General features: G+C 35.4%; 1 protein-coding gene across 1 annotated transcript; it reads left to right on the top strand.

Annotated features, from left to right (window-relative positions):
• The first annotated feature begins 5,591 nt into the window (after positions 1-5,591).
• Positions 5,592-24,060, top strand: Tph1 (tryptophan hydroxylase 1). The gene is made up of 10 exons (XM_076844246.1): positions 5,592-5,708; positions 9,589-9,772; positions 12,146-12,246; positions 15,311-15,378; positions 15,495-15,691; positions 17,979-18,114; positions 18,805-18,931; positions 20,986-21,081; positions 22,000-22,133; positions 23,886-24,060. Exons 1-10 carry the CDS (start codon positions 5,592-5,594, stop codon positions 24,058-24,060), a joined length of 1,335 nt encoding a protein of 444 aa, XP_076700361.1.
• The last annotated feature ends 2,111 nt before the right edge of the window (positions 24,061-26,171 follow it).

Raw genomic sequence — 26,171 nt, 5'->3', positions numbered from 1 at the left:
ATTTTTGAGGATCTCCTGTATGCCAGAAACAGGCTCTTTCCACGACACCAGATTTCGCTTTCACAACTGACGCTGTGAAATAGGTATTTCTTGAACTTTATACCCAAGAAAACTGGAGTTTGGAGTTGAACTCTGTTCTGTATAATTCCATGTTTCCTTTCCAACAAAGGGAAATATATCTTTTTTTTTTTTTTCCTTCTCCTCCCACAAAGGAAACCCTTCCTTAGACTTCCCTCCACAAAAGGTAGCCTCAGATGTAAAATCTCGGAGAGGTGCAAAATGACGCAAAGCTCTGTGCTCACTACCTCCATCCCAGGAGAGGACAAAGAGTTGGTGCAAGGAGGCAGATTAAAAAAAAAAAAAAAAAAAAAAGTATAGGTTCTTAAAGTTCAACTCTAGTTAATAGTGGATGGAAGCATAACTCTGATTAAACTTAATCATTTGCTTTTCAGAGATTTAAAATAAGTCCACATTTGTATTCCACTCTAGTTATCTTGGGGGCGAAAGACACTACTTAAATTTCCTAACCCAATATGTATGTGCCTGTTAATTCCCAAAGAAAGGTGGGTGGAACTCTAGCTCATGTTCCTGGAAAGTTATAACCTGTGGTTTACATATTTTATCTCTATAATTTATTTGTACATGTATTATTGTTGTCAGATTATCATCAGGTAGGAATATGACTTCTATTTCCCATTTCTTTTTTTAAAAATATTTATTTTTTAGTTTTAGGTGGACACAGTATCTTTATTTTATTTTTATGTGGTGTTGAGGATCGAACCCAGCACCCTGCGCATGCCAGGCAAGTGTATTACTGCTTAAGCCACATCCCCAGCCCAATTTTCCATTTCTTAACAGTGTCTTTATATCCTAGAACAATGTTTTTCATGAGAAGAGTTTTCTTTTGTATTTCATCTCTTCTTTCATCCTCATTCCCACTCCTCATACCTTCTGCTAGAATAGAAAATCAAGATTCTCTCGGAGATTCTCTCTGAACCAGTCCTCCTTGCAGATTTTAGCTCTGTCTTCAAACAGCATCCATGCTTTCAAAAGACTTTAATTTGATAGTGTTTTGTGCTTCCTAGATGACATAAATTTACATTTCACTTGTTATGGGTTAAAATAAAGGAGAGAAAAAAAATAAAAGAACTGGTCAGTGTGTGTACCTTGATGGACCTTCTTCTTGATATGTCTTCCTTATTTCCAGTGGTGTGCTGTGCACACCAGTGCATCTTTAGTCAGACAAGGAAATGCAGTAGGAGAATCTGCCTTTCACAAGAAAAGGAAAAGTACTAGTTGGCATTGGCTGAGTAGGGGGCTGCTTTAAAAATGAAAATATACTTCTTGATAAGACACTAATTCAAACAAGCTTGACCCATTAGTTATTTTGTAGCCTTTTCTCTTACCAGGCTAGTATTGTAGATTTTTATTTTTTATTTTTCTCTGAGGGGATAGGAGAGTGTAGTTGGTTGAAGGCGGAAAGGAAAACAAGGACAAAACTGAGTTTCCAAAAAGATTTTGGAGATATTTGAATGAAGGAAAAAAAGAACTGATACCTTATAAGCTCTGTCAACCAGACAAAGTTATATCCTCTGTAAGCATCTTTTTTTTTTTTTTTTTTTTTTTTTTTTTTAAGTGGGGGCAGGGAGTAGGAAAGGGAGGGAGAATTTTCTTCTGATTTCTTAGCAAAAGTTCCTTTGGAGAATCTTCTTATCTCAACTTAAACAGGAATAGGAATGTTTCAAAAATCTTAGTACAATAATTCATTATATCTCCAAATATAAATAATATAAAATGCCTTGAATATTACATATAGTTAATGTATACATTAACCTTCTGCTTTTTACATTTATTGGAAAGTCTCTCTCCCTTCTCCTATTCCCCCATATACAAGTTTAAATTCCTTGGAGACAATTTTTTTTTAATCTTTCCTGTCTTAGCACTAACTATGGTGCTTATGTGCTTAGGTTGAAATTCATTCATTTTACTGCTAGTTGTTGTTGTTGTTGTTGTTGTTATTATTATTATTATTATTATTTGAGACTTAGTCTCACTATGTTGTCCAGGCTGGCCTTTAACCCCTGGGCTCAAGTGATCAATCCTCCTGCCTCAGCCTCACAAGTAACTGGGACTACAGGTATTTGCCAATAGTAATTATTTAAATTACAGAAAATCTTCATTATTATTTTAATTGGCCATTTAGTAATAATAAATTGAGAATAAATTTAGTAATAATAAATAGAGAATAAATTGGCACAATTAAAAATAAGTGCTTTTGGGCTGGGGTTGTGGTTCAGTGGTAGAGCACTTATCTAGCATGTACGAGGCACTGGGTTTGATTCTCAGCACCTAATATAAATAAGTAAATAAAATAAAGGTACATGAACAACTAATAAAAATATTTTTTTTAAATAAGCACTTTTGGGAACTTGAACATAATGAAATAATGAGTATTTGTTAAATTTTGAATTATATATCTCAATCTCTTCTTGATGCGTGAGATGGCCTAGTTTCTTCTGTGGGAAAAACATCAGAATACCAAGTCATACTATGGTGTTTTAAAATGTGTAAGAGAATTCTGGATATTGTGAGTTCCAACTAGTTTTTTGGTAATTTAGCAATATTAAGTAGCATGTCCAAGTTGTTACACACTAATGAACATCAGATCAATGATGGCATAGGTCTGACTTCATGTTTCACATATTTACTCACATCCTTTTACAGTGTAAATAGGTAATTGAGAAGATGCCAAAGTAGATACCTGGTTCACCTTTCTGAGTGAGACAGGATGGCCGAGTGTTAAGCGATGAACTACTAATCCATTGTGCTCTCCACATGTGGATTTGGCTGGTTTTCCTTTCTGTTTCATTTTCTGAGAAGACAGTTTTCAGCTAGAAACCAGGACTTTTGTTCTCTCATTTGTTTTTCTGAACATTTTCAGGGCAACCTGGGTTTACTAACATTTGCATTTTCAAGGACCCAATTTTAAATATGGTTCTCACATCTTCTAGCTGTGTGACCATGGACAGGTTAGTTTCTCTAAGCTTCATTTTTTTCTCACTGACAAAAAGGTTATAATTCCATCCACTCCTAGGATTTTATGAGAATTAAATGTGATAATATTAGTGCATGATATTTGCAGACATTTGACAATGTCAGTTCCCTTACCCACCTCTTGAGTTGCTTAGATGGAATTTAGCCACCAATAGGGTGGCAAAATTACTTTTTTAGAATCTCCATACTCTTTGAACTTAATTATAGAAGTCCTTCAACTTAGTATAGGCCTGATAAATATTTGTTAAACTAAATTCAAAATGTATAAATTCTGAAAGGGAAAAGTGTATTCTACTAGCAAATTGAGTATCAGACTATAGTAACATGACCATAACGTTGAAGATTAATCGAGTCCTACTTGATTCTTTATTCCCTCTACCAAGTCAGGTGGGTCTCTTTAGGGCTACCATCTATCTTTAAGGGTCCCAAAGTGTTAAACCTCATGGATTAAGAAAAAGACTTTATGGATAAAAAAGAAAGCTCATAAGAGCCGTCTGGTTAGAAAGACAATAATGCATGATACCCATAGGAAAGCATTTCAAAGCCAGGACTTTACTTCATGGAATACTACTTTGTCCTTATTTTTCTCATTTAGTCTTGGGTCAGACTGGCTGTGGTGTTGCGATGGACATTTGCATGAGCAAAGAAGATCAAGTCCAAATTCCCCTGCCGTACCTCTGAAGTATCCGACCACACTTACCTTGCCTACATCATCTCTGATCAAGTCTTTTGCTTCCACATCTTCTCCTCCCTTTCTTTTTTTCTTCAAGATCCTGTTTGATCATATCTGAGGAAGCCTCCCCAAACAGATATGAGAATATTCAGTATAGTCACTGCCATCCTCAGCCATCTGTGCTATTACAGTTCCTATCCTTCTGCATCATCATTCTCTTCCTACCAGACTAAGTTCCCTGAGGAACTGAAAATTAATTCAGTTACATCTCTCCAGTGGCTATCATGTGCAGGGACTGTGTTAGGTGCTGGGGATACAAAAGATGAGAAAAGGAATGCGGTCCTTGCTGCAATGTAGCTCAAGTCTAGTTGGAGAGATAGACATAATCAAATTATCACCAAAATAATGATATGAAGGCAACTGTGATTGCTGATATGAATGGGAAGTATATATCTCTGTGATAACCAATGCTGAGGGGAGTTGGCTTGGGCAAGTCAGAGAAAGCTTCCACACTGTCATCACCATATCTTCTCTAAATGGTGGTGTCACAGGCTTAGAGAGCAGGTAAAAGTCAGTGATCTTCTTGGGTGTAGTGGCATACAGATATAATCACTCAGGTGACTGAGGCAAGAGGATCTCAAGTTTTACACCAGCCTCAGCCACTTAGTGAGGCCCTAAGCAACTTAGATTCTGTCTCAAAATGACAAATTAAAAGGTCTGGGGATGCAGCTCAGTGGTAAAGTGCCTCTTTATCCAGTTTTTTTTAAAAAAAGACTCTGAACTCAGTTATGTAATTTTAAGTTGCTGCAGGTTAATTCCATTAGAGTTTCAACACGAAACTAGGCAATAATGAACAATTAATAACCTAAGGACAACTAATAATAAACTCTTAGCATGCTGTTTCCTTTTATTAATCCAAATTTTATTTCTCAAGTGTTAATCTCTTAACTGAAAGTCAACAATACAAAGTTATCATACTCTATTTTTATCCCCTACAGTATTCTTACCTCCCCTGAACACACAGTTGGATTTAAAATCTTGTAGGGCTTGTTAAGGTCAATGTTGAAAATGTAAAGATCAATGTTGAAAAGGTCAATGTTCAGGGTCCTTGGCAGGGGGAATCCATGGGTGCAAAGAAAAGGAGACACTTAAGGTACCAGAATTCTCCTGGCAAGCAGTTACCCCGATAGACCATGCATATCCAGAACTGGCCTCACTTTTGAGTTGGCAAAAGAGATAGAAGTTCTTGTCCTTGCTCTGAAGGAGCTTGTTGCTTTGTTAGAAGGCAAGATATACAAATAAAACAGCTGGGGAAAAAAAGAAGTACTAATATTGTGTTGGAAGGTGAGGTAGGCCTTCCTAGAAGAAGAATGCTCACTATCAGACTATAATAATCAGGGAGGGGGCTGGGATTGTGGCTCAGCGGTAGATTGCTTGCCTAGCATGGTTGGGGCTCAGGTTCGATCCTCAGCACCACATAAAAAAAAGGTATTGTGTTGTGTCCATCTACACCTAAAACAATATATATATATTTTAAAAAATAGTCAGGAAGATAGGTAGTAGGCTTGAGTGAGGCCCTGAAAGAATGACGGGATTTGAAGAAAAGTAACGGGAACTACAAGCATGCATTGTATGCACATTGCATAGTCAGCACTGTTAGGCAATGTGTTAACGTTACATGGTCTCATATAGTCCTGCAAAGCATATCTGCATCTTCAGGTTTTGTAGGTGAGGAAGGGAAGCTTGGAGAGGTTAATGTGCCCTGAGTTATCAAATGTGGTTTGTGCTGCACAACTTCACTTTTAGCCTTTTGTCTATACATTCATATATTTTCATAGTTTTAGAGAATTACTCCAAATTCATCATGATCGAAGACAATAAGGAGAACAAAGACCATTCCTTAGAAAGGGGAAAAGCAACTCTCATTTTTTCCTTAAAGAATGAAGTTGGAGGACTTATAAAAGCACTGAAAATCTTCCAGGTAAGCACTATCCATATTTTTGCACAAAACCATCCAAAAATGAGTCTTTAAATTATATTTAAAATAGAAATTACTGTAGATTTTTCAGAGATGGGCTACAGAAATTTCTTAAAAATTTATATTTCTAAAATATTGCTCAGTTCCAATCCTTTCTCGGTGTCTTGTTAGCTGGATGGTTATGGGTGAGCTAATTAGTCTCTTTGCACATCTGTATAAAATGAGAACCCTACTTAACCTTACCGGGTCATTGTGAGAATTAATATAGTTAATATATTTTAAGTGTTTTTGGGCTGGGGTTGTAGTTCAGTGGTAGAGCTCTTTCCCAGCACATGTGAGACACTGGGTTCTATCCTCAGCGCCACATAAAATATACATGAATAAAATAAAGTTATAAAAAATAAATAAAATGCTTTAGGTAGTACAAAGTAAATTATCAATAAATGTAAGATATTTAAAAATAAAGTTTATATCAATATGATATATTACATATAGCCATTTGAAAATAATAATTCAAATAATTAAAAATTTAAATATAGACAAACAGTTTAGAAGAGTTTGTGATTAAAAGCATCAAAATTTCTGGGCTGGGGTTGTGGCTCAGTGATAGAGCGCTCACCTAGCATGCATGAGGCATTGGGTTTGATCCTCAGTACCACATTAAAAAAAAGTAAGTAAATAAAATGAAGGTATTGTGAAAAAAAAATTTTTTTTAAACAGCATCAACATTTCCTTCACTATACCGTATCCTCAGTCCTACTTCTTAGAAGCAGCCTTTTAAAACCATTCTCTTCTTTAGCTTTTTGGTGGTGAGTTATAAACCTAAATATTGCTTTGATATCTCTTTTTAAGTTAGGAAATTTATACATTTACTTGTTCTCTATTGAAACTTTGTTTATTTTTGATGTGTTGCTGGGGATTAAACCCAGTGTTTTATGCATGCTAGGCAAGTGATCTACCACTGAGCCACAATCCCAGCCCCAGTAACTTTGATTTTGATACTGTCTTCTTTCTCTTTCCTTATCCCCCTTTCCCCAAATTTGATAATTATATTATTATTTTTGTATTGATTAACTTTGAGTCCTTAAGTAATATACCTATTTATTTTCTTCTATCAGTTTTCTATTTTATTTTATTGATAATCATGAACAATTTAAAAAATCAACTCATTCTATAGCTCTTATAAAGAAAACAGCAGTCTTCTGCTCCAACTCTCTTCATTTCCATTTTCTTTAATTGTTTTCATAACCTTAGGTGCAGAGGGTCAAGTTGATCTTACTGACGAAATCACATGTGCACTAGCATCATTGATTTATGAGTGTCTTCTGTCTTATTTTATTGTTCCATTTAACCTCCATTTCTCTCTTCTGATAGACAACTGCTCTAATGTATTGGACGTGTACTTTGACCTATTTTTATGTGCACTTTAGAATATGATGAGTGTTTATATGTGCATTTGTTAGTAATTTCATATAAATGTTAAAGTGTAGCAGCAATTTTCCCACACTTGGAATGATATTTTTAAGACTTCATTCTTCTAATTGCCATATGATGTTCCGTGCATCCATCCCACTTTACTTGTCCTCAGCCTAGAGGAGGCAAACATTATAAACTTTTTAAGCCACTTTGCTAATATTTACTTCTACACTTATTAATAATTTGCTTATTCTGTTTTTATTTCTTGTTTTTTTTTTAATTGTAGATATTTTCTACAATAAGTATTTAGGTCCCTTAGTCTCATAGTGCCTTGAACACCCCTCCCCAATGCTCCCATTTTCTCAATGTAGTTATGTTTCAGTTTTGACTATGACAATGTTTAGAGTTTTCATTATTAAGAATATTATTTATGGACTGGGGCTGGGGCTCAATGGTAGAGCACTTGCCTAGCATGTGTGAAGCAGCAGGTTTGATTCTCAGCACTGCATATTTAAAAAATAAAGTCCACTGACAACTAAGAAAATATACAAAAAAAAAAAAATAATAATAGGGGCCAGGATTGTGGCTCAGTGGTAGAGCCTAGCATGTGTGAAGCACTGGATTTGATCCCCAGCACCACATAAAAAAATAAACAAATAAAATAAAGATATTGTGTCCATCTACAATTAAAAAATATTTTTAAAAGAATATTATTCAAAGAAGAATTATATTATCCACAATTTGACTTTTCCTTTCCTGTAAAATAAGAAAATAGTGTTTAAAGGCATGGACCTTGGAGTTGAAGAGTCGAAGTTTGAATTCCAATTTTGATACTTATTAGGTGTGTGCCTTTGAGAAAACTGCTTAACCCCTTTGTGCCTCTGTTCCTGTAATCAAAATATCTGACAGGGAAAGTCTTATTTATTACTCCTACTTTATCTGAATTTTTCTGGCTATATTTTTCTTCCAAATGAACTTTGAAATTAATTAGTTACATTTCCTCACCAAATTCCATTGAGCTTTTTATTTTTATCATTTTTTTTATTATTCAAAATGGACATTTTGCATCCTTTTCTTCACAAACATAATTTTTAACTGTATATTTACTTGTCATCGCTTAGAGAATATTTACACATGCATTATTGTTATAAAAATCATTAGAAATAGATGAAATGAAGCTCTTCTTTACTCTTGACCAATTCCAGTTAATTTTGTTACTGGCTTTCTTCTTATTGATTTTATGTAATTCTATGTTCTGAGATACACTCTGTCTGTTCTAATTTCCTAACATCCCCTAACACTATTCTTTCTTGGCTCATGTGCCTTGATCATTCTAATCTCACTCCTACCTTTGCTCGTAGTTTCTTTGGTTTGGAATCCCTAGTTACTTCCTTCTGCCTTCCTATTCTAGTCATTCTCCAAGACTCATTTCAATTCCCAGCTGCTCCATAAAGCCTTCTCCTCCTTCTAACATATGATGTTTTTCCCCTTTGCCAAACATCTCTGCACTGAAACACTCATTGCTTGTATTTTCTTCCAATTGTTAAGCCAACTAGACTATAAGTTTCTTGTATGTTGAGCCCTTGTTTACATTCTTCACAGTCCTTACTAGCTGCACAGTGTTTATTAAATTATTTTAACATGAACTAATTAGTGTTAGAGATCATCTGCTCTAACCCACTCATTTTTGTGGAAAAATCACTGGGTGATTGGTTCTCATGTTTCATTATGTCCCCAGTACTTTTCCTTAGCTACCCACATTGGTAAGAGAATATATCCTCCTCCCCAGGTTTATACATATGGTACCTACACCCCACACTGACATGGGAAGTGATTAGAAGAAGCAATCTCTTTAGTTGGTTCCTAAGTTTATAGGTATTAAGTGCTGTGTTCAAACTGTTCATCAAATTTTATTAAATGCATTCTACAAAGGAAATTTTTATTTCACAAGGACTAACATTAATATCACTTTTTGGAAACTAGCCTTATTTGTGAGAATTTTCCAAAGTTTCTTTTTTAAAAAAAAATTTTTTAGTTGCATTTGGACACAATACCTTTATTTTATTTAATTATTTTTATCTGGTGCTGAGGATCGAACCCAGCGCCTCCCACGTGCTAGGTGAGAGCTCTACTGCCTAGCCACAACCCCAACCCCCAAAGTTTCTTTTTATCCAGAAGACTTGGTGTTTTGATTTGAATTCTATTTCATTCTGACAATCTGAAGGAAATCTACTGGGTATTACTTCATTGGTTTTTGAAGGTGTGATGAATCTTGCCAACTTTTATTGAATTGTACATAATATTTAAGGGGAATTATTTTGCTATTGGCAGCACTTAAAACTGCCAAGTGTCTCCCCACTTTTGGCTGTTATAACAAATGGTTTTTAGTGATAATGAAAGTAATCTTCTAAAAAATTATCTATATTTGAAGCTATTGCATGTAATCTTTACCCTCTACTTTATAAAGGAGAAACATGTGAACCTGTTACATATCGAGTCCCGAAAATCAAAGAGAAGAAATTCAGAATTTGAGATTTTTGTTGACTGTGATATCAACAGAGAACAATTAAATGATATTTTTCATCTGCTGAAGTCTCATACTAATGTTCTCTCTGTGAATCCACCAGATAATTTTACTGTGAAGGAAGATGGTAAGTTTGGAAACTGAAACTACTACTAAGAAGATTAAGTACCTAATGTGCTTAATGTATAATCTTATATTCATCTTGAAGATATGAAAGCAAAAAATAAAACACTGTCTTTTAAATTTCTTACAGTCTGGTATTGAAGGGAACACAAAATACTAAAGAAAATTATAAAGTAACATTTGATTAAGGATGAGGCAAGTGAAAAGGAAGCTTCAAGTGTAAGAACCAGGGTGATTAGAAATTATCTCTCAATTTCCAATCATCAGTCATTTCTTGATTCTACAAATCTCCAGTTCACACTCTATAAGCATTTAGTAACTCTTTCTGGGCTTAGCATCTAGCAGTTACTCAATGAATATTTGTATCTGGTTGAGAATGTTGACAGTGTCTGACAGCTGTGATGTGAAATATGTCATGTACAGCATTCCCGCCAAAAGCAAATGAGAAAGGAATTAAGTCTTCTAAGGCTTCAAACACTCAGGACACTCAGAGAGCAAAGATAGAGGCTAAGCTCTTCATTTGTGAAAAAATCCTTGTAGTTTATTTGGTGCAAAAGACAAATTGATTCATTTAGCCATATTTTAATGTACTCAATCTAAAATAATCTCCTGCTGGGCACGGTGGTGCATGCCTGTAATCCCATCAACTCCTGAGGCTGTGGCAGGAGGATCATGAGTTCAAAGCCAGCCTAAGCTATTTAGTGAGACCCTAAGCAAATCAGCAAGGCTCTGTTTCTAAATAACATATTTTAAAAAGGTCTGGGGGTATGGCTCAGTGGTTAAGCACTCCTGGGTTCAATCCCTGTTTCCAAATAAATAAACAAATCAAATGAACAAATAAATAAAAATAATCTCAGATTAGGTCACAATATTTGGAGTATAATCAGGGCTGAGATTCATCTATCATGTATTTGTACAGCTGTATGGTTGTTAAAATATTTGTGTATCTCCATTTTTGGCTGGCATGGAGCTGCTTCACTGAGATGCTTGAGTATTTTTCACCATACCCAAAGCCACTGTTGCTCCAGATCCTTCACTAAGACCCCTGTGCCCACCATTAACAAAGAAATGGTTACCTAGGACTCTGATCTATTATGAGGGATGTGTGACCCTATTATATCTGTTGTTAAATATTTTGAATATCACTCCTGGGTGCAGTAGAAAAAGCAATGTACTGGAGCAAGAAGGACTGAGTTCCTCTCTCTTCCATTGAAAACAAATTACCTTGGGTACATTACCTTATCTTTCTGAAGTCTGATAGCTCACCTATAAAATGAAGAGTTTTATAAATAATAAGATGACTCAATTGATATTTAGGGTACACCAACTACTTATTAAATATTTCTGCTAAGAAATGGGGATACAAAAATATATAGTCCCTATTCTAAGTAATTATTAATATTTTGTGAAAGAAAGACATATAAACAGATGTTATAGTAAAGTATAACAAAAGCCTCTACCTTGATTTTTTTTTTTTTGTGTGTGTGTGTGTGTGTGTGTGTGTGTGTGGTATCTGGGGATCAAACCCAGGACCATGCACATGCTAGGCAAGTACTCTACCTCTGAGCTACAACCCAACCCACAAAAAGCCTCTAGAGTTAGAAACATCCCATCATAGGAACCCATGGAAAAATAGCAAGAGAAGTGTATGTGAAATGAAAAGGTCTCCTTACATTTGGGTTTTGAAGGATGCGAAGGACATTCTTAGGAAAACAGAAGGCTAGGTGGGTTGGGTGGGAGTGGGATAGGTATTCCTGGCAGAAGAATAATATATGCAAACACCAGTGTCCTATAACTGAGGAATAGTGAGAATATCAAGGTGGCAAAGACATAAATGAGTTTCTAAGATCCTTTTACTCAACAAAAATAAATATTCAAAGTTCTTATTAAACTTGTGCCTTGATTTGTGAAGTTGTACATCCTTAGCCTGATTTTGTAAGATAACTGAATATGTGACTTAAAATATTTTAAAAACTTTGGTCTGTTACTGAAGTACAATATTTCTGCAACACTGAAGATACAAACCATTTTTATTTATTTTTTGTTTTTTAAAATTTATTCTTTTAGTTATGCAAGATAGTAGAGTATCTTTTGACATATTTATACAAACATGGAGTACTTCTTATTCTAATTAGAATCCCAGTCTTGTAGTTGTACATGATATGGAGATTCACTGTTAAATGATTTTTTTTAAAAGCAAACATATTTTAAATAAAATTTACCTATTAGAAATAGAGCATTTTTTACCTATATACATTTAGATTTGATGTACAAGATAAAAATCTCATCTAGAATGTATTCATCTTTAGATTTCTTCTTCTTTATTGCCTTATTTAAGATTACTTCTTAAACTTTTAGTGGCTTTTGTATTTTTCAGGTATGGAAACTCTTCCTTGGTTTCCAAAGAAGATTTCTGACCTGGACTTTTGTGCTAACAAAGTTCTGATGTATGGATCTGAACTAGATGCGGAGCATCCTGTAAGTTTTTTAAAATATTTTTTAGTTGTAGATGGATACAATACCTTTATTTTATTTGTTTATTTTTATGTGGTGCTGAGGGTCAAAACTAGTGCTTCACACTTGCTATGCAAGCGCTCTATCACTGATAGAGCTCTGTAAATATGTTTTAAAATAAATATTCTCGTGAAAATAATTTAGAGAAAACTAAATTAAGGGCAATGTTTTTGAGAAAGTATTTTTCTAGACTAAATAGGGTCTCGTTTTAATCTGATTTAGTAGATTTCCACATTGGTGGAAGTGAGATGAACTGCCTGAAAAGCATCTAACTTCATTGGTTCTAAGACATCTATCCTATGTCTGGTATTGCTATTATTAATAGCTATCCTGGGAATTCTACAATCAACGGGTAACTGCAGTCAGTTCTTATAAAAATGGGCATGGGTTATTGGAAAAGGTAGTAAATATGGATTGGAAAACAACTTACCACACACATTTTCTGGCATGATTGCCTTATTAGGCCATTAATAAACTGGGAAGTTTTTAATCTTGGAAAACTGTACATTACTGGCACAAGTTGGAGAATTAGTAAATCCAGAGTATTAGGCTTGGAAGCTCTAGGTTCTTGGGAAGACTCCACTGTGACTGTGGAGTCCCACATACCTGCGCTTTGCTCTACCTTGTTTCACTTAGTTGCTGTGTGACTAGGACCTTCTGCTACTTTTGGCAGTCAAGAAGTGACCCCCTCCACATTTATTCTATAAACTCATTGAATAACTGTTGCAATGAAATGCAGTACTTGTCTGAAAGGAGCTCGTAGTCTAGTTGAAAAACTCAAGCACATATATATAAATATGCAAAAAAATGTAAGTGTGCAAAGTGACATTAACAAATTACTTTAAAATATACACAAGAGAGCAAACACTTCTAGCTGAAGAGATCAAAGAAAAGCAATGTTTCAACTGGGCATTAAAAGATTTCAGCAGGTAAAAGATGGAGAGGAAGGATAATTCAGGGAAATTAACAAAGGTTCAGAAGCAAGAAAATCTGGGGCAGGTTAATGGAAAGGTGAGTAATGGGTTTTCCTGATCTATTACTAAATTCTGGTAATTTTCACCTCCTAAGTATTTCTTAAATTTGTTCTTTATTCAACTTTACTATCACGTCCCTTAATTGGTGTCCTGTCTCTAGCCCTGCCATCTTCAAACCCATCCACAATCATTAGAATGATCTAAAACTTCAATATGATCATTATCCTAATAATTACTGATCTCCATCTCCTAAAAAAATCACCCATGGTTCCTAGATACATACCTAAGAGGATTGAAAACTTGTCCAGAAATGTCCATAGCAGCATGAGAACAAGAAAGTAGGAAAAAAATCAAATGTCCATCAATGGATGGAATGGATAAAGGGTGATTTATGTGTCTTACATTCCATTCCATACAATGGAATATTATTGGCCATAAAAAGTTATAAAATACTGAGATATACTACATATGAATGAAGCCTGAGAGAAGCCAGTCACAAAAGGTCATGTAATGTATGATTTTTTTTACATGAAGTGTCCTGAATAGGCAAATTCATAGAAACAGAAAATAGCTAATGAATATGATGTAACTTTTTTTTGGTTGTGAAATTTTTCTGAAATTAGAAGATGTAGGTGGTTGTTAATTTCTGTGACTATATTGAAATCTTTGGAATGGTTTATTTATGACATATGAATTATATCACAATAAAGTTGCTGTTTCAAAAAAATTACCAAGGTACTTCCACAACTCAAGGCTCAAATCAACCTCCTTAGCAGGTATTTAACCTCCAGGCCTGTTATTATTCTAGGCATGCTCCATCCCCACCCTCCAAACTCCAGAAATATTGGCTTGCTTAGATATTCTTAGGTACAACATACAGTTTTCAATCTCTATGCTATTGTTGGTGTTGTCCCTTCTGACCTCCTCCATCTGTTTCCACTCCCTCCTGAGACTTAGCTCAGGAATCAACACTGAAATCCTTTCCTGAGCCATACTATCCTCTTTTATACCCTGGATTATGAGCATTTGTTTTGTGTTTCTGTGACATTCTGTGAAATTCAATATGGCACTTACCATATTTTCTAATAATTGGTTCATGTAAACTTCTTGAAGCTCCAGATTATTCTTTGTTCATATTTATATCTCCAGACTTTAACATAAGGGCAAGTGCTCAGAAGGGGATCATAAATTTGTATTAAAGAGATGAGTCCCATTTACTCTTTGCAGGTGCCTCATCTTTTCTTTTCTTTTTGCATTATTGGTTATTTCCTCATGAACTTTACTTTTTTATTTTGCCTAAATTTTCCTTAAATATTTTTCAAGTTGGAGTTTTAACAGTACTATTTTATCTGTTCTTCCCCTTGCCTGATACTGGGGATTGAACCCAGGGATGGTCTACCCTAAGCCACACCTCTGGCTCTTTTTATTTATTTATTAAGTTAAGATAGGATCTCACTAAGTTGCTGAGGCTGGCTTTCGAACTTGCAATCCTCCTGCCTCAGCCTTAAGTCACTGGAATTATAGGCATGTGACATTACACCCTACATTTGTCATTTTTTTTAATTGTCTCTGTTTGCATCTGCAAATGATGAAAGTGTTTGCATTTTGTGATAAGATCTAAGGTTAAATTAAGTATCTATTTCAAATATTATTAATTACTATTTAACTGTTAATTTTGACCACAGGTAAATATAACTGAAGATATGGTCGAATGATTAAGAAAAAAAAAAATAAAGCAACTCACTAGTGAAAGAGCCTTGGATTTAGTTAGAACTGTGCTTTCCCTAGTTTTCAAACTACTTTATCTTTATAACCACTATAGTATCTTAGTATCTTTGTATAGAAACTATCTATCTTTTTTCTTTGTAACCATTAGAGTATAAAGGGGGTAGAGTAACACTGATTTCAAAATCAAAATTATCACAGTACCTGCTCATAGTAACAGTTGTATAGCCAGTTAATATATTTCTGCTAATAATAATGAAATGTTTCCTAAATGTAAATTTTCAAGAATTTTTAGTATGAATTTTTAAAAACTTATCTTTAATTATTAGGGCTTCAAAGATAATGTTTACCGTAAAAGACGGAAGTATTTTGCAGAGTTGGCTATGAGCTATAAACAGTAAGTATATTATCTAATAACGTATTCAACATTGAAATCATAAAATAAATGACTGGAGTAAATTGTGTTTATTTAGGCTGCTACTTCAGAATGACTCCTTCCCTTTATCTCATTAGTGGAGACCCCATTCCCAAAGTTGAATTCACTGAAGAAGAGATTAAGACCTGGGGAACCATTTTTCGGGAGCTCAACAAACTCTACCCAACCCATGCTTGCAAAGAGTATCTCAAAAACTTACCTTTGCTTTCTAAATATTGTGGATATCGGGAAGATAATATCCCACAATTGGAGGATGTCTCAAATTTTTTAAAAGGTAATAAGCTAATTGGTTTTTTGTAAGGGGAATGTTAAACTCTGTTTTGATCTTGACAGCATTTAAACAGAGAAATAAAATCTAGTTGTATGGAAGATCAGAGTTTTCCTGTCTTCTGTTTTGGAGTATTGCATTCAGGATTGGGCACCACAGTTAAAGAGGGATGATCATAACGTGGAACAAGAGAAGAGCAAAGTGAGCAAACTTATGAGAGGAGTTGAACATTTATCTCATAAGTCAAATTTGAAGGACACTTAGGATGTTCAACTTGGAGATTTATGGGACATTTATTAACATTTAAATATTTGAATATTTGAAAGCCATCTTACATAATAAAGGGAATACTGTATGACCCTAAGGTAGACTATTCGGTTAAAAACTGCAAGCTTGTGGCTTAGAATGGAGAATATCTTGTTAAAAGAGCCAAGAGCCATTTGAAAACACAGCAGACTCCTGAAAGGTTCCTTCCCTATTCATGGAGGTGTTTGTACAAAAGGTCCACCAGTCAGAAAAGATTCAAGCAACTTGGGGAATGGTGACATAGATGATCCCTTTCCACACTAGGATTCTATCATTTTATCAAGAAAGATGTGCTAGTAGAAGCATGAACAAAAGGTAAGGATAATTTTATTCCTTTTAGTTCTTCATGCATTTTTGGTCCAAGCTTCATTTTTTCTACATAGTATAGAAAGCAAAATGACCAGGGATTTCCAGGATTGAAAATATCTTAAAAAAAAAAAAAAAAAAAAAAAAAAGGAAATAGCCCCCTTTATCACAGCAGAATGGAAGACTTAGTGAAAAAAAGAAGTTATATTTTTGAATCACAGTGATTTTTTAGTTGTAGTTGGACACAATACCTTTATTTATTCATTTATTTATTTTTATGTGGTGCTGAGGATCAAACCCAGGGCATTGCTAGGCAAGCACTCTACCACTGAGCCACAATCCCAGCCCCTAGTTTCTTTTTTTTAAATGGCTGAAATGGCTATCTTTGTGTTTCTCTCATGTACTATTAACAACAATCTACATATCTATTCAAGAACTATAGATATAACTAAAAACAAAATAAAAATGAATTCCGTAAGAAATTCATTCAATATTATTTCTATAAGGAAAGAAATCATGTGTTTCCTATTAAAGCTAGACTAGTAAAATAGTACAGAACCAATCAATGCAAATGATCTTGCTGGACTTACAAAGTTCGACAAGTGTATATTACAGAAATTGTTGGAAAATCAAATTTGCAAGAGATTTGGAGGAAGTATTCTGTTATGGATGCAAAACTGATAGCTGTTCCCTTGGGATCTAGATCCTGGGATGACTGCAGGATATATTTCAAAGGCTAACTGTCAAAGACAGAAAAAACAAAATTAAAAGTTCAAACAAAACATTAGCTGAAGGATAATACCTATATTGTCAAATATGGTAGCCATTATCACATGTGATTATTTAAATTTTAAATAATCTAACTAGATTGAAATAAAAATGTTGGTTTCTCACTCACACTGGCCACATATTGAGTACTCAGGAGCCACCTATGGTTAGAGGTTGCCTTATTGGATAGCACAGGTACAAAATATTTTGATCACTGTGAAAAGTTCTATTGGATAGTTCTCTGCCCATCAGAGTGGGAATATCCAAGTACAAACCGGATAGAATGAAGCACCAGAGTTGTGAGGGTTTGAAGGAAGGACAAGATTGGTGCTCACAGAGAGGTCTTCCAAGTCACTAAAGCCTGGTGGCAGGCCCCCTGTACAGTAAGCATGCAGTCTTGGCAGATGGGGGACAGAAGAGCACCATTCAATTGACATACCATTAAGAAACGACAAAATATAATGCTGGCTAAAAATGGCATAGATTAAAAAAATGGTACTGATATAAAATAATAGATCTTTTATGTGAGTTCTTACAAAAAGAAAGTAAGACTAGGGGATATTCTCAACCCTTTAATGAGAAAGTAAGGGATAGTGTAAGCAGAACTGGGTTCTCATCCTACCTTTATCATCTACTGCATGTCCTTGAGCACATCATTGAGTCTCTGAGCTTCAGTTTTATAGCTGTCATAATAAGGAGAAACATCCTTAATTCATTTTGTAAACACAAAAGGAGATGTGATATGTAAAAGGTCTAACTCATTACCCAGTCATAGTAAATGTTTAATAATTAATAGTTTCCTTTATGCACATACTATAAGTTTTAGTTTCTATGTCCTCCCTCACAATGTTGCTTAGTGCCAGTGGCAGAATTAAAATGCACTGGTCAATGATTTTTCTCCTTTTCTTTGCAGAGCGCACAGGGTTTTCCATTCGTCCCGTGGCTGGTTACCTATCACCAAGAGATTTCCTATCAGGTTTAGCCTTTCGAGTTTTTCATTGCACTCAATATGTGAGACACAGTTCAGATCCCCTCTATACCCCAGAACCGTGAGTACTTTGACTTCAGCCATTCACTCATCAAATGGTTATTAATAATAATGTTACCCCTCATGGATTTTTAGTGAGGATTAAATGAATTAGCATGTGAAAAGCATCTAGCATAGTGCCTAACACTTAATACATTTCCATGCTCTATACAATTGGCCATTATTATAATTATTAATTGACAACCTGTTAGGTACCAGGTGATATTCTTTGCAAAGAGGGTGTAAAGAAATCAGACAAAAATTTCTGCCTTCATAGAGCTTGTATTCCAGTGGGGGCTATGGGTAACAAACAAATAAATGTATGTGTATATTATGCCTGATGGCAATAAACGCCATGGACAAACGTCAATCTAGGAAAAGAATGGAGGTGTGTATGTGAATGTTGCTGTTTTGTGAGGGGTGATAAGGGAGGACCATACTGAGAAGATGACATATAAGCAGAGACCTAATTGGGGTGGAGTTGGGAGACATGGGGAAGTCTCTGAGTATCTGATATGCACTATGTGTGTGAGTCTGTGAGTGGCCAAGGTTTTAAACCAAAATCATTTTTTAATTTGATTAATGTCCTTTGTGATCCATTACTACCTGATCAACTGGAATAAAAGTAAGATTGGATTTTGATTTGATTGAATGGTTGAATATGTATTTATGCTAAGCATCACAGTGTGACAAACTTGTACCTTTATTTCAGAGATACCTGCCATGAACTCTTGGGTCATGTTCCCCTGTTGGCCGAACCTAGCTTTGCTCAGTTCTCCCAAGAAATTGGCCTGGCATCTCTTGGAGCTTCAGAGGAGGCTGTTCAAAAACTGGCAACGGTATAAATCTGGAAATTCCTGTATAGTTCAGTAATTCTCAACTGGGTACATTTTATTTATGTGGTTTAAAAGTTCATACATATTCAAAGTGACCATTAGAAAATTTGTCTTTGCTGATGATATTTAAATTAAATAAATTTAAATGACATTAAAAGAAGATGAATAATTTTAAGGGTTTTTATTGAGCTTTAAAGGAAGGTAGAGAAACACAAGATTACTTTAATTTTACTAGTTTTTTTTTTTAAACTGAGGATATATCCCAGGAGTGTTTTATCACTGAGCTACACCCCAGCTCTTTTTATTTTTTATTTTGAGACAGTGTCTCATTAAATTTATCAGGCACTCACTAAATTGCTGAGGCTGGCCTTGAACTTGCTATCCTCCTGTCACAGCCTCCTGAGCCACGTTGATTATAGGCATGCATCACCACCCCTAATATAATTTTACTAGTTTGTATACCTTTCCCAATAAAAATGCTAGGCTTTATAAAAATTATGCTAGAAGTTTTTGAGCACTAGATACAGACACTGTTCTGGAAATACAAAGATGAGTAAGGTCTTGTTCTTGTCTTCAAGAAACTGCTATACTACGTGAGGATACAGTCATGTTTGAGTGAGATAAAGCCTATAGAGAAGTTCAGGTGAACTACTCCAGGAGCCCAGGGAAAAATTTGGAAGAGTTTTAATGGAAAAGGGACATCTGGACTAGCTGGTGAAAAATGAGTAATGTTCTTATGTGCCAAGAAATAAAATATGAACATCTAGGATGAGGACACACATGGAAAGACAAGGAGGTGCTTGCTTTGTTGAGGAAATGACAGGAAATTGGAGAAAGTTCTGTGAGACTGTAGGGGGGTCATGTAAGATGGACTAGCTGGTTGAAATAGTGCTTCTTAAATTATAGTTTGGAGACCCTGGGGGTGAGGGTCCTTGAGATCTTTCATAGGGTCCTTGAGGTAAAAATTATGCATAGGTAAAAGATGCATTCAAAGTGTAGAGTGGATTTTCATGTAACAGAGTTCAGATTCCACATTGCAGATGAACTTTAAGAAAATACCATGTGTTGAGTTTTGATGTAGTTCAATGAAGAATATCCACACTTATCTTGAAAGGCTATTAAAATACCCAACCCTTTTCCAACTACATAACTGTGAAGATGAATTTTCTTCATATACTTAAACGAAAACAACATATTGCAATAGGTTAAATACAGAAGCAAATATGACAATCCATCTGTTTTCTAGCCAGACATTAAATAATGTCTAGCCAGACATTAAAAAGATTTATAACAATGTTAACTAGATTCCACATTGTGTACTCAATAATTATGATTATATTTTGTCAAAAATTAAAATTAAAAAGATTTATAACAATGCAGAATGATACTACTTATTTTACTAAACTGTTATTTATGGCTGGGCACTGTGGTGCATGCCTGTATTCCCAAGAGCTTGGGAGGCTGAGGCAGGAGGATCCTGAGTTCAAATCCAGCCTCAGCAAAACCGAGGCACTAAGCAACTCAGTGAGACCCTGTCTCTAAATAAAATGCAAAAAGTAGGGCTGGGGATGTGGCCCAGTGGTCATGTGTCCCTGAGATCAACCCCTGGTACCCATCTACCAAAAAAGATGTTATTTATGTTACCATAAAATGGGTTTGCTATATTTAAAGTTACTTAGTAAATATCTTAAATTTTTCTTGGTCTTAGTTTTTAATATGGTCAATACAGTTAGCTATAACTTATACACAAAAAAGATTTTTGAGATCTTCTGTAATTTTTAATTGTATACAACAATGTTCAGAACAAGTTTGAGAAGTACTGATTTAGAATGAGGCCAGACCATATAAAGACTTGTGAACTGGGCTGGGGATCTTGGGCTTTCTTCTGGAGACACTTTAGGTGAGTGACTAAGAGATGATTTTTTTTTTTTTTTTTTTTTTTTGGAGGTGCTGGGGATAGAATTTAGGGCCTTGTGCATGCTAGGCTAGTGCACTGATGAAATTTGTTTTAATTAAGTCATTCATGATGTGAAAATATTATTAATGTTCTTTTGCAGTGCTACTTTTTCACTGTGGAATTTGGTCTGTGTAAACAAGATGGTCAGCTAAGAGTCTTTGGTGCTGGCTTACTTTCTTCTATCAGTGAGCTCAAAGTAAGAGTTGTGAATTTTTGCACATAACCCTGCTTACCTAATATAATTGACAAGCTTAAAACAGTTCTTGTATTTGAACAAGGGCTTACTATTGAAAATACTTGGGGTGGCAGTAAACATTACTTGAATACTTTTTTCTATTTCCCAAGTTTTATATATATACAAGTTGTCTATATATACACAAATGCACATATATACGTATATCTATATATGTATCTACATGTATAATATATAGATATGTAAGATATACATGCACACATATATAATGCCTTTTATTTGTTTATTTTTATGTGGTGCTGAGGATCGAACCCAGTGCTTCACGCATGCTAGGCACGCGCTCTACCACTGAGCCCCAGCTCCAGCCCTATAATGTCTTTTAAATAAAAACTGTTTTGAAGCTTTGCTTAAAAAGTTTTGCTGTTTCCTCACCATTTGTTATACTACCAGTAAAATCTATAATTTCTAGGGTATTATTTGAGATTTATTGTTTATCCAATGAGTGAAGGAACTTGTTCAGTGATGTCTACCACTGTTCAAGGTACTACATTCTTGCTCTGAAGGAGTCTGCCACCTAATGGTGGGTATCACTCATGTATAAGATTAACTACTGGCGCCCACTGTCAGGTAGAAAGCAGATGTCATAATGCAGGAATAAAAAAAGGTCCTTGGGTGTCTCCTAAATGTAAAAGAGAGTTAGAATAAAGCCATAGAGATAACAGGGGACATTTTTTTTTTGAAGAATAAACCATTTGTTTTGCTGAGGTATAATATGGGTTTAGTGGAGATGTAGGAAATGTTTGGAATTGTAGGTTGAGGCCATTGCATAAGTAAAAAGTTTGGAGGTATGCCAATTCTGGCAATTGTGTGATCCATAAAAATAGACCGTATATCTTGATCCACTGACTCTTTGTTCTCTAGCATGCGCTTTCTGGACATGCCAAAGTAAAGCCTTTTGATCCCAAGATTACCTGTAAACAAGAATGTTTAATTACAACTTTTCAAGATGTCTATTTTATATCTGAAAGTTTTGAAGATGCAAAGGAGAAGATGAGGTAAAGTATATCTTTCTCATGCCTTTATTTTCTTTTGCAGAAGATGGATCTAGAAATAAGCAGCTAGGTAATTAGGAGCACACTAGGAGCCTTTTTGCCTGTGACACATTTCCCTTTCATGACAAATATTTAGAATGTGATATTTGTAATGATATTAGGTGGTTGCAAATATGAATCAGATAGAGTGAAAAACTGGTTTATTCCAATTCCTTCCCATTAGAGAGTTTGCAGCTTAGTAGAAAAAATAAACTATACACAAATTACTATATAACAATATGGAAAAATGACAAGCAACTAAAAGAGATATAGATGACACATTGTTCACGTTTTATTCAAGAGCAGTTCATTTTAGCTGGGAAATAGGGAAAGCTTAACTGCATGTGAGAAATTACTTGAAGGATAGATAGTATTTAGAAATGTTAAGTTTTAGGTTTAGAGACAGCATAGAAAAAGGTAAGGATGTTGAAAAAGAATAAGAGATATGTGCAATGTATTCAAAGTTATACTTTAATTGTTAAGCGCCATATATGTGGTTAAAAAAGAAGGCTACTAAGGGGAGATTTGTATAATACTTCTGATGAAAATAAAACTCTTGAACTACGATAGTAAGGAAGGAAAGAACTGTAAGCAGAATTAACAAAAAAACATTTGGTGGAGAGGGTCATGAGGTCACATTGTGAAGACAGTGAGACGGGTTGAAGATATATACTCCTTGTCTTCCAGAGATTGACTGTAATTGGGGAGTTAGGCCATGCACAGAACCAAATAATAATATTGGCAGTGCTTTCTCTAGCACATATGACACTTTTGTGCAGATTGGAAGTGGTCCCCTCTGGGTGTACCAGATGGATTACAACCTGAATTCCAATCCCTATCATGTACAATTGTCCTTAGCTGCACAATTATCCCTAGGGATCCTGAGAGATTCAAATGTTGGTTTGATAAAGGAGGCAGGATATTAATGCTTGAAGAAAGGGTAGAATTTAGGTCATTTAAGTGGAAGCTAGAGGAAAACATTCTAAGCAGAAAGAATATACAAGTTCAGTAGGTAGGACTGTTCCTGGACTCTGTGCATGTGTGCAGGTATAGTTATGTAAGGTATAGCTGAGAAATCTGTTACTCTGTGGTCAAATATTGCCACTATCTGCTGATAGAGGTACTGTGGTTGGTGTCCTTAGTGTAATCTAGAGAAATATAGGGCTGGGGTGCTGGAGTACTTGCTTGCCATGTGTAAAGCCTGGGGTTCCCTTCCCAGAAGTGCAGAATAATAATAAATAATAATTTAAAAAATATAAGAATGCAAGAGATATAGAGCTGTATAAAGGCCGTGTAAAGTAACAAATCATTAAGAAACTTATTTTTTTTTAATTTTATTTTTAGTTGTAGTTGCACACAATACCTTTTATTTTATTTTTTTTTTTATGTGGTGCTAAGGATCGAACCCAGGGCCTTGCACGTGCTAGGCAAGCACTCTACCGCTGAGCCACAACCCCAGCCAAGAAAGTTATTATTGAGAGACCTTGCCCTGGTAATGTCAGGGTAGGTGTATTTAGGACTGCTTTAGGTTTTCCACCTGTTGCATTCCTGGGGAACTCTGCACGGGTAGGTGGGGAATTAGGTCAAATTGGTTGCACACATATCTAATAAAGATTTGCCTTTTTCTTAGCATGTGAAATAGGTCATCTATTTAGTTTTCATCATCTGGACCCCACTCCTCAAGATTGACTGTCTCTTGTTTGTTTTCTTAAACAGAGAATTTACCAAAACAATTAAGCGTCCATTTGGAGTGAAGTACAATCCATACACACAGAGTATTCAGATCTTGAAAGACACCAAAAGCATAACCAGTGCCATGAATGAATTGCGCCGTGATCTCGATGTAGTCAGTGATGCCCTCACTAAGGTCAGCAGGCAGCTGAGTATGTGATGGTCGCCAGTCCTCGTCCAGAAAGCATCTAAGCATCAGTTCAGAGTCTGTGCACTAACTCTTGCTTTTCTTGAAGACCTGATTGTGGAGGCACAGCATTTCTGACTAAGCAATCACTAGTCTTTGAAAATGTGTACCCGGGATACTCTATACCATCTATTTTTTTGTTTTGGCTTGTCTTTTGTTAACTGTTTTAGTTAAATATAACTTACATACTATGTAATTCATCCATTTTTAGTAGAAGAAATTGTTTGACCCAGTGGATAGACCTAGTCTCAACCTGACTCTATTTTTCCCAGGCCTTCATATCATGACAAGTGTTATGGAGCTGATCCATATTCCTGCCTGTATCTGTTACCTATCACTTAATGTGTGCCAACCTCAACCATGTTCACACACTTAAATTTAATACATCAGCTGTTCCTGTAGCTAGCATGAGAAAAAAAAAGAGATCTCTACACATCGAATGTGCCTAGTAAACAGCAAGTAGTTTTGAGTGTAGCATCTTATAGGGATATAGAAGTAGTTAAGTCTGGAAAGGCTGATTGGGGCATAATTCTTAAGACTAGTCTAATAATTTCACATTTTATTTTGTAGGTACTAGAGAGATCCTTCCCAAATGACTGTCCTCCTTGAACCTCTTTCCTTTCTGTGACATTACATCATTCTGGTTTTGTTCTAGATTATTATGAGGCCTAGGGGAACTTGGTGGGGGTGTCACTTGCAAGGCCCTGTACTCGGACATGTAGTTCCACGTAACATGCTGGTATTTTCTTAGGCTAGCAGGGCAGTGTTATCAAAGGGAGAGTTTAAATTGAGACAGACGAAAGAAATACAAGGTTTCTGAGAATTTTATTTTCAAGATATAAGGTGAGGCTAAGAAATAAAAAGGCAAACAATGAGGGTAGAAGGTGGGGAAAGGGGGAGCAAGTAGAATGTCCAAAAGGTGAAGAGCAGTTTAGGTCTGAACCTATAAATATGTAAGGATTAGGGACTGGTGTTTATGTGATGTTAGCTGTGTAGCATAGGGATAAGTAGTTGTGTTAGCATCTCATTGCTGTAACAAAATAACTGAGATAATAAACTTATAAAGAGGAAGGCTTATTTTGGCTTACAGTTTTGGAGATTTCAGTCCATGGTTGGCTGACCCTATTGCTTTTAGGCAGTACATCATGGTGGGAACACATGACAAAGAAAAACCATTCACCTCACAGTGGGAAAGTGAGTGGGGTTGGAGAGAGGGGGGGCGGGGGGGGGCATTCTTACACACACCAGGGTTCCCCCAGTCAGTTCAAGGGCACTCCCTAATCAATGACTGGAAGACCTATCACTGAGGACTAAGCCTTCAACTAAGTCTAACACATGGGGCTTTGGAGAACATTCCAGATCTAAACTATAGCAGTACTCCTGTTATAAATGGGTGACCCTAGATTCCCAGATATATGTTTTGCTTCTTTAATTTGCTCCTTTCTTCCTCCCTATCCCTTAAATGAAGATTTCCCTCAAGTTTCTGTCTCTGACTAATGCTCTCTCTGCCATCTCTTTGTGGGGATTGTCAACCACATCAATGACTTCAGTTTTTATTTCAGATGACTCCTATATTTGCAATTTTAACCCTGGCATCTTACTTGAAATTTTACCTCTTAATTTCAACTTCCTGCTGGATATTTCCCTCCAGGTGTCCCATAAATTAGGCCAATGTTGCACAATTTCACATGGCACTATTCACATAAGAATGAAATGGGGTGTACAATGTGGCAGCCCTGCCAAGTATTTCAAATTTGACAGGTTCAGAGAGGAATGTAGAAGCACAAGGATGCCATACCCTATTAGCTTCCTCTCCAAGTGATCTAATTTCCAGTGATAGTATATTAAGGATCATACTTCAATTGGTTTTCCAGGTTTAATCAGCTACTTTAAAAACTCTGCCTTTTTATACATCAATAGTCAAATTGTTTACCATTTAACATGTTTTACTTCAAAATATTACCAGATTTTAATCCTTTTAAGACTTCAAAAGAAATCATAAAAATTTTTTAAAAATGTAGGATGCTGAGGTGTGAAGATCTTAAATTTGAGGCCAGCACGGGCAACTTAGCAAGACCCTTGTC

The sequence above is a fragment of the Callospermophilus lateralis genome, chromosome 2, assembly GCF_048772815.1.
Source record: "Callospermophilus lateralis isolate mCalLat2 chromosome 2, mCalLat2.hap1, whole genome shotgun sequence".
NCBI lineage: Eukaryota > Metazoa > Chordata > Mammalia > Rodentia > Sciuridae > Callospermophilus > Callospermophilus lateralis.
Note: the sequence above shows the minus strand (reverse complement) of the source record. Positions and strands in the feature narration are given on the sequence as shown.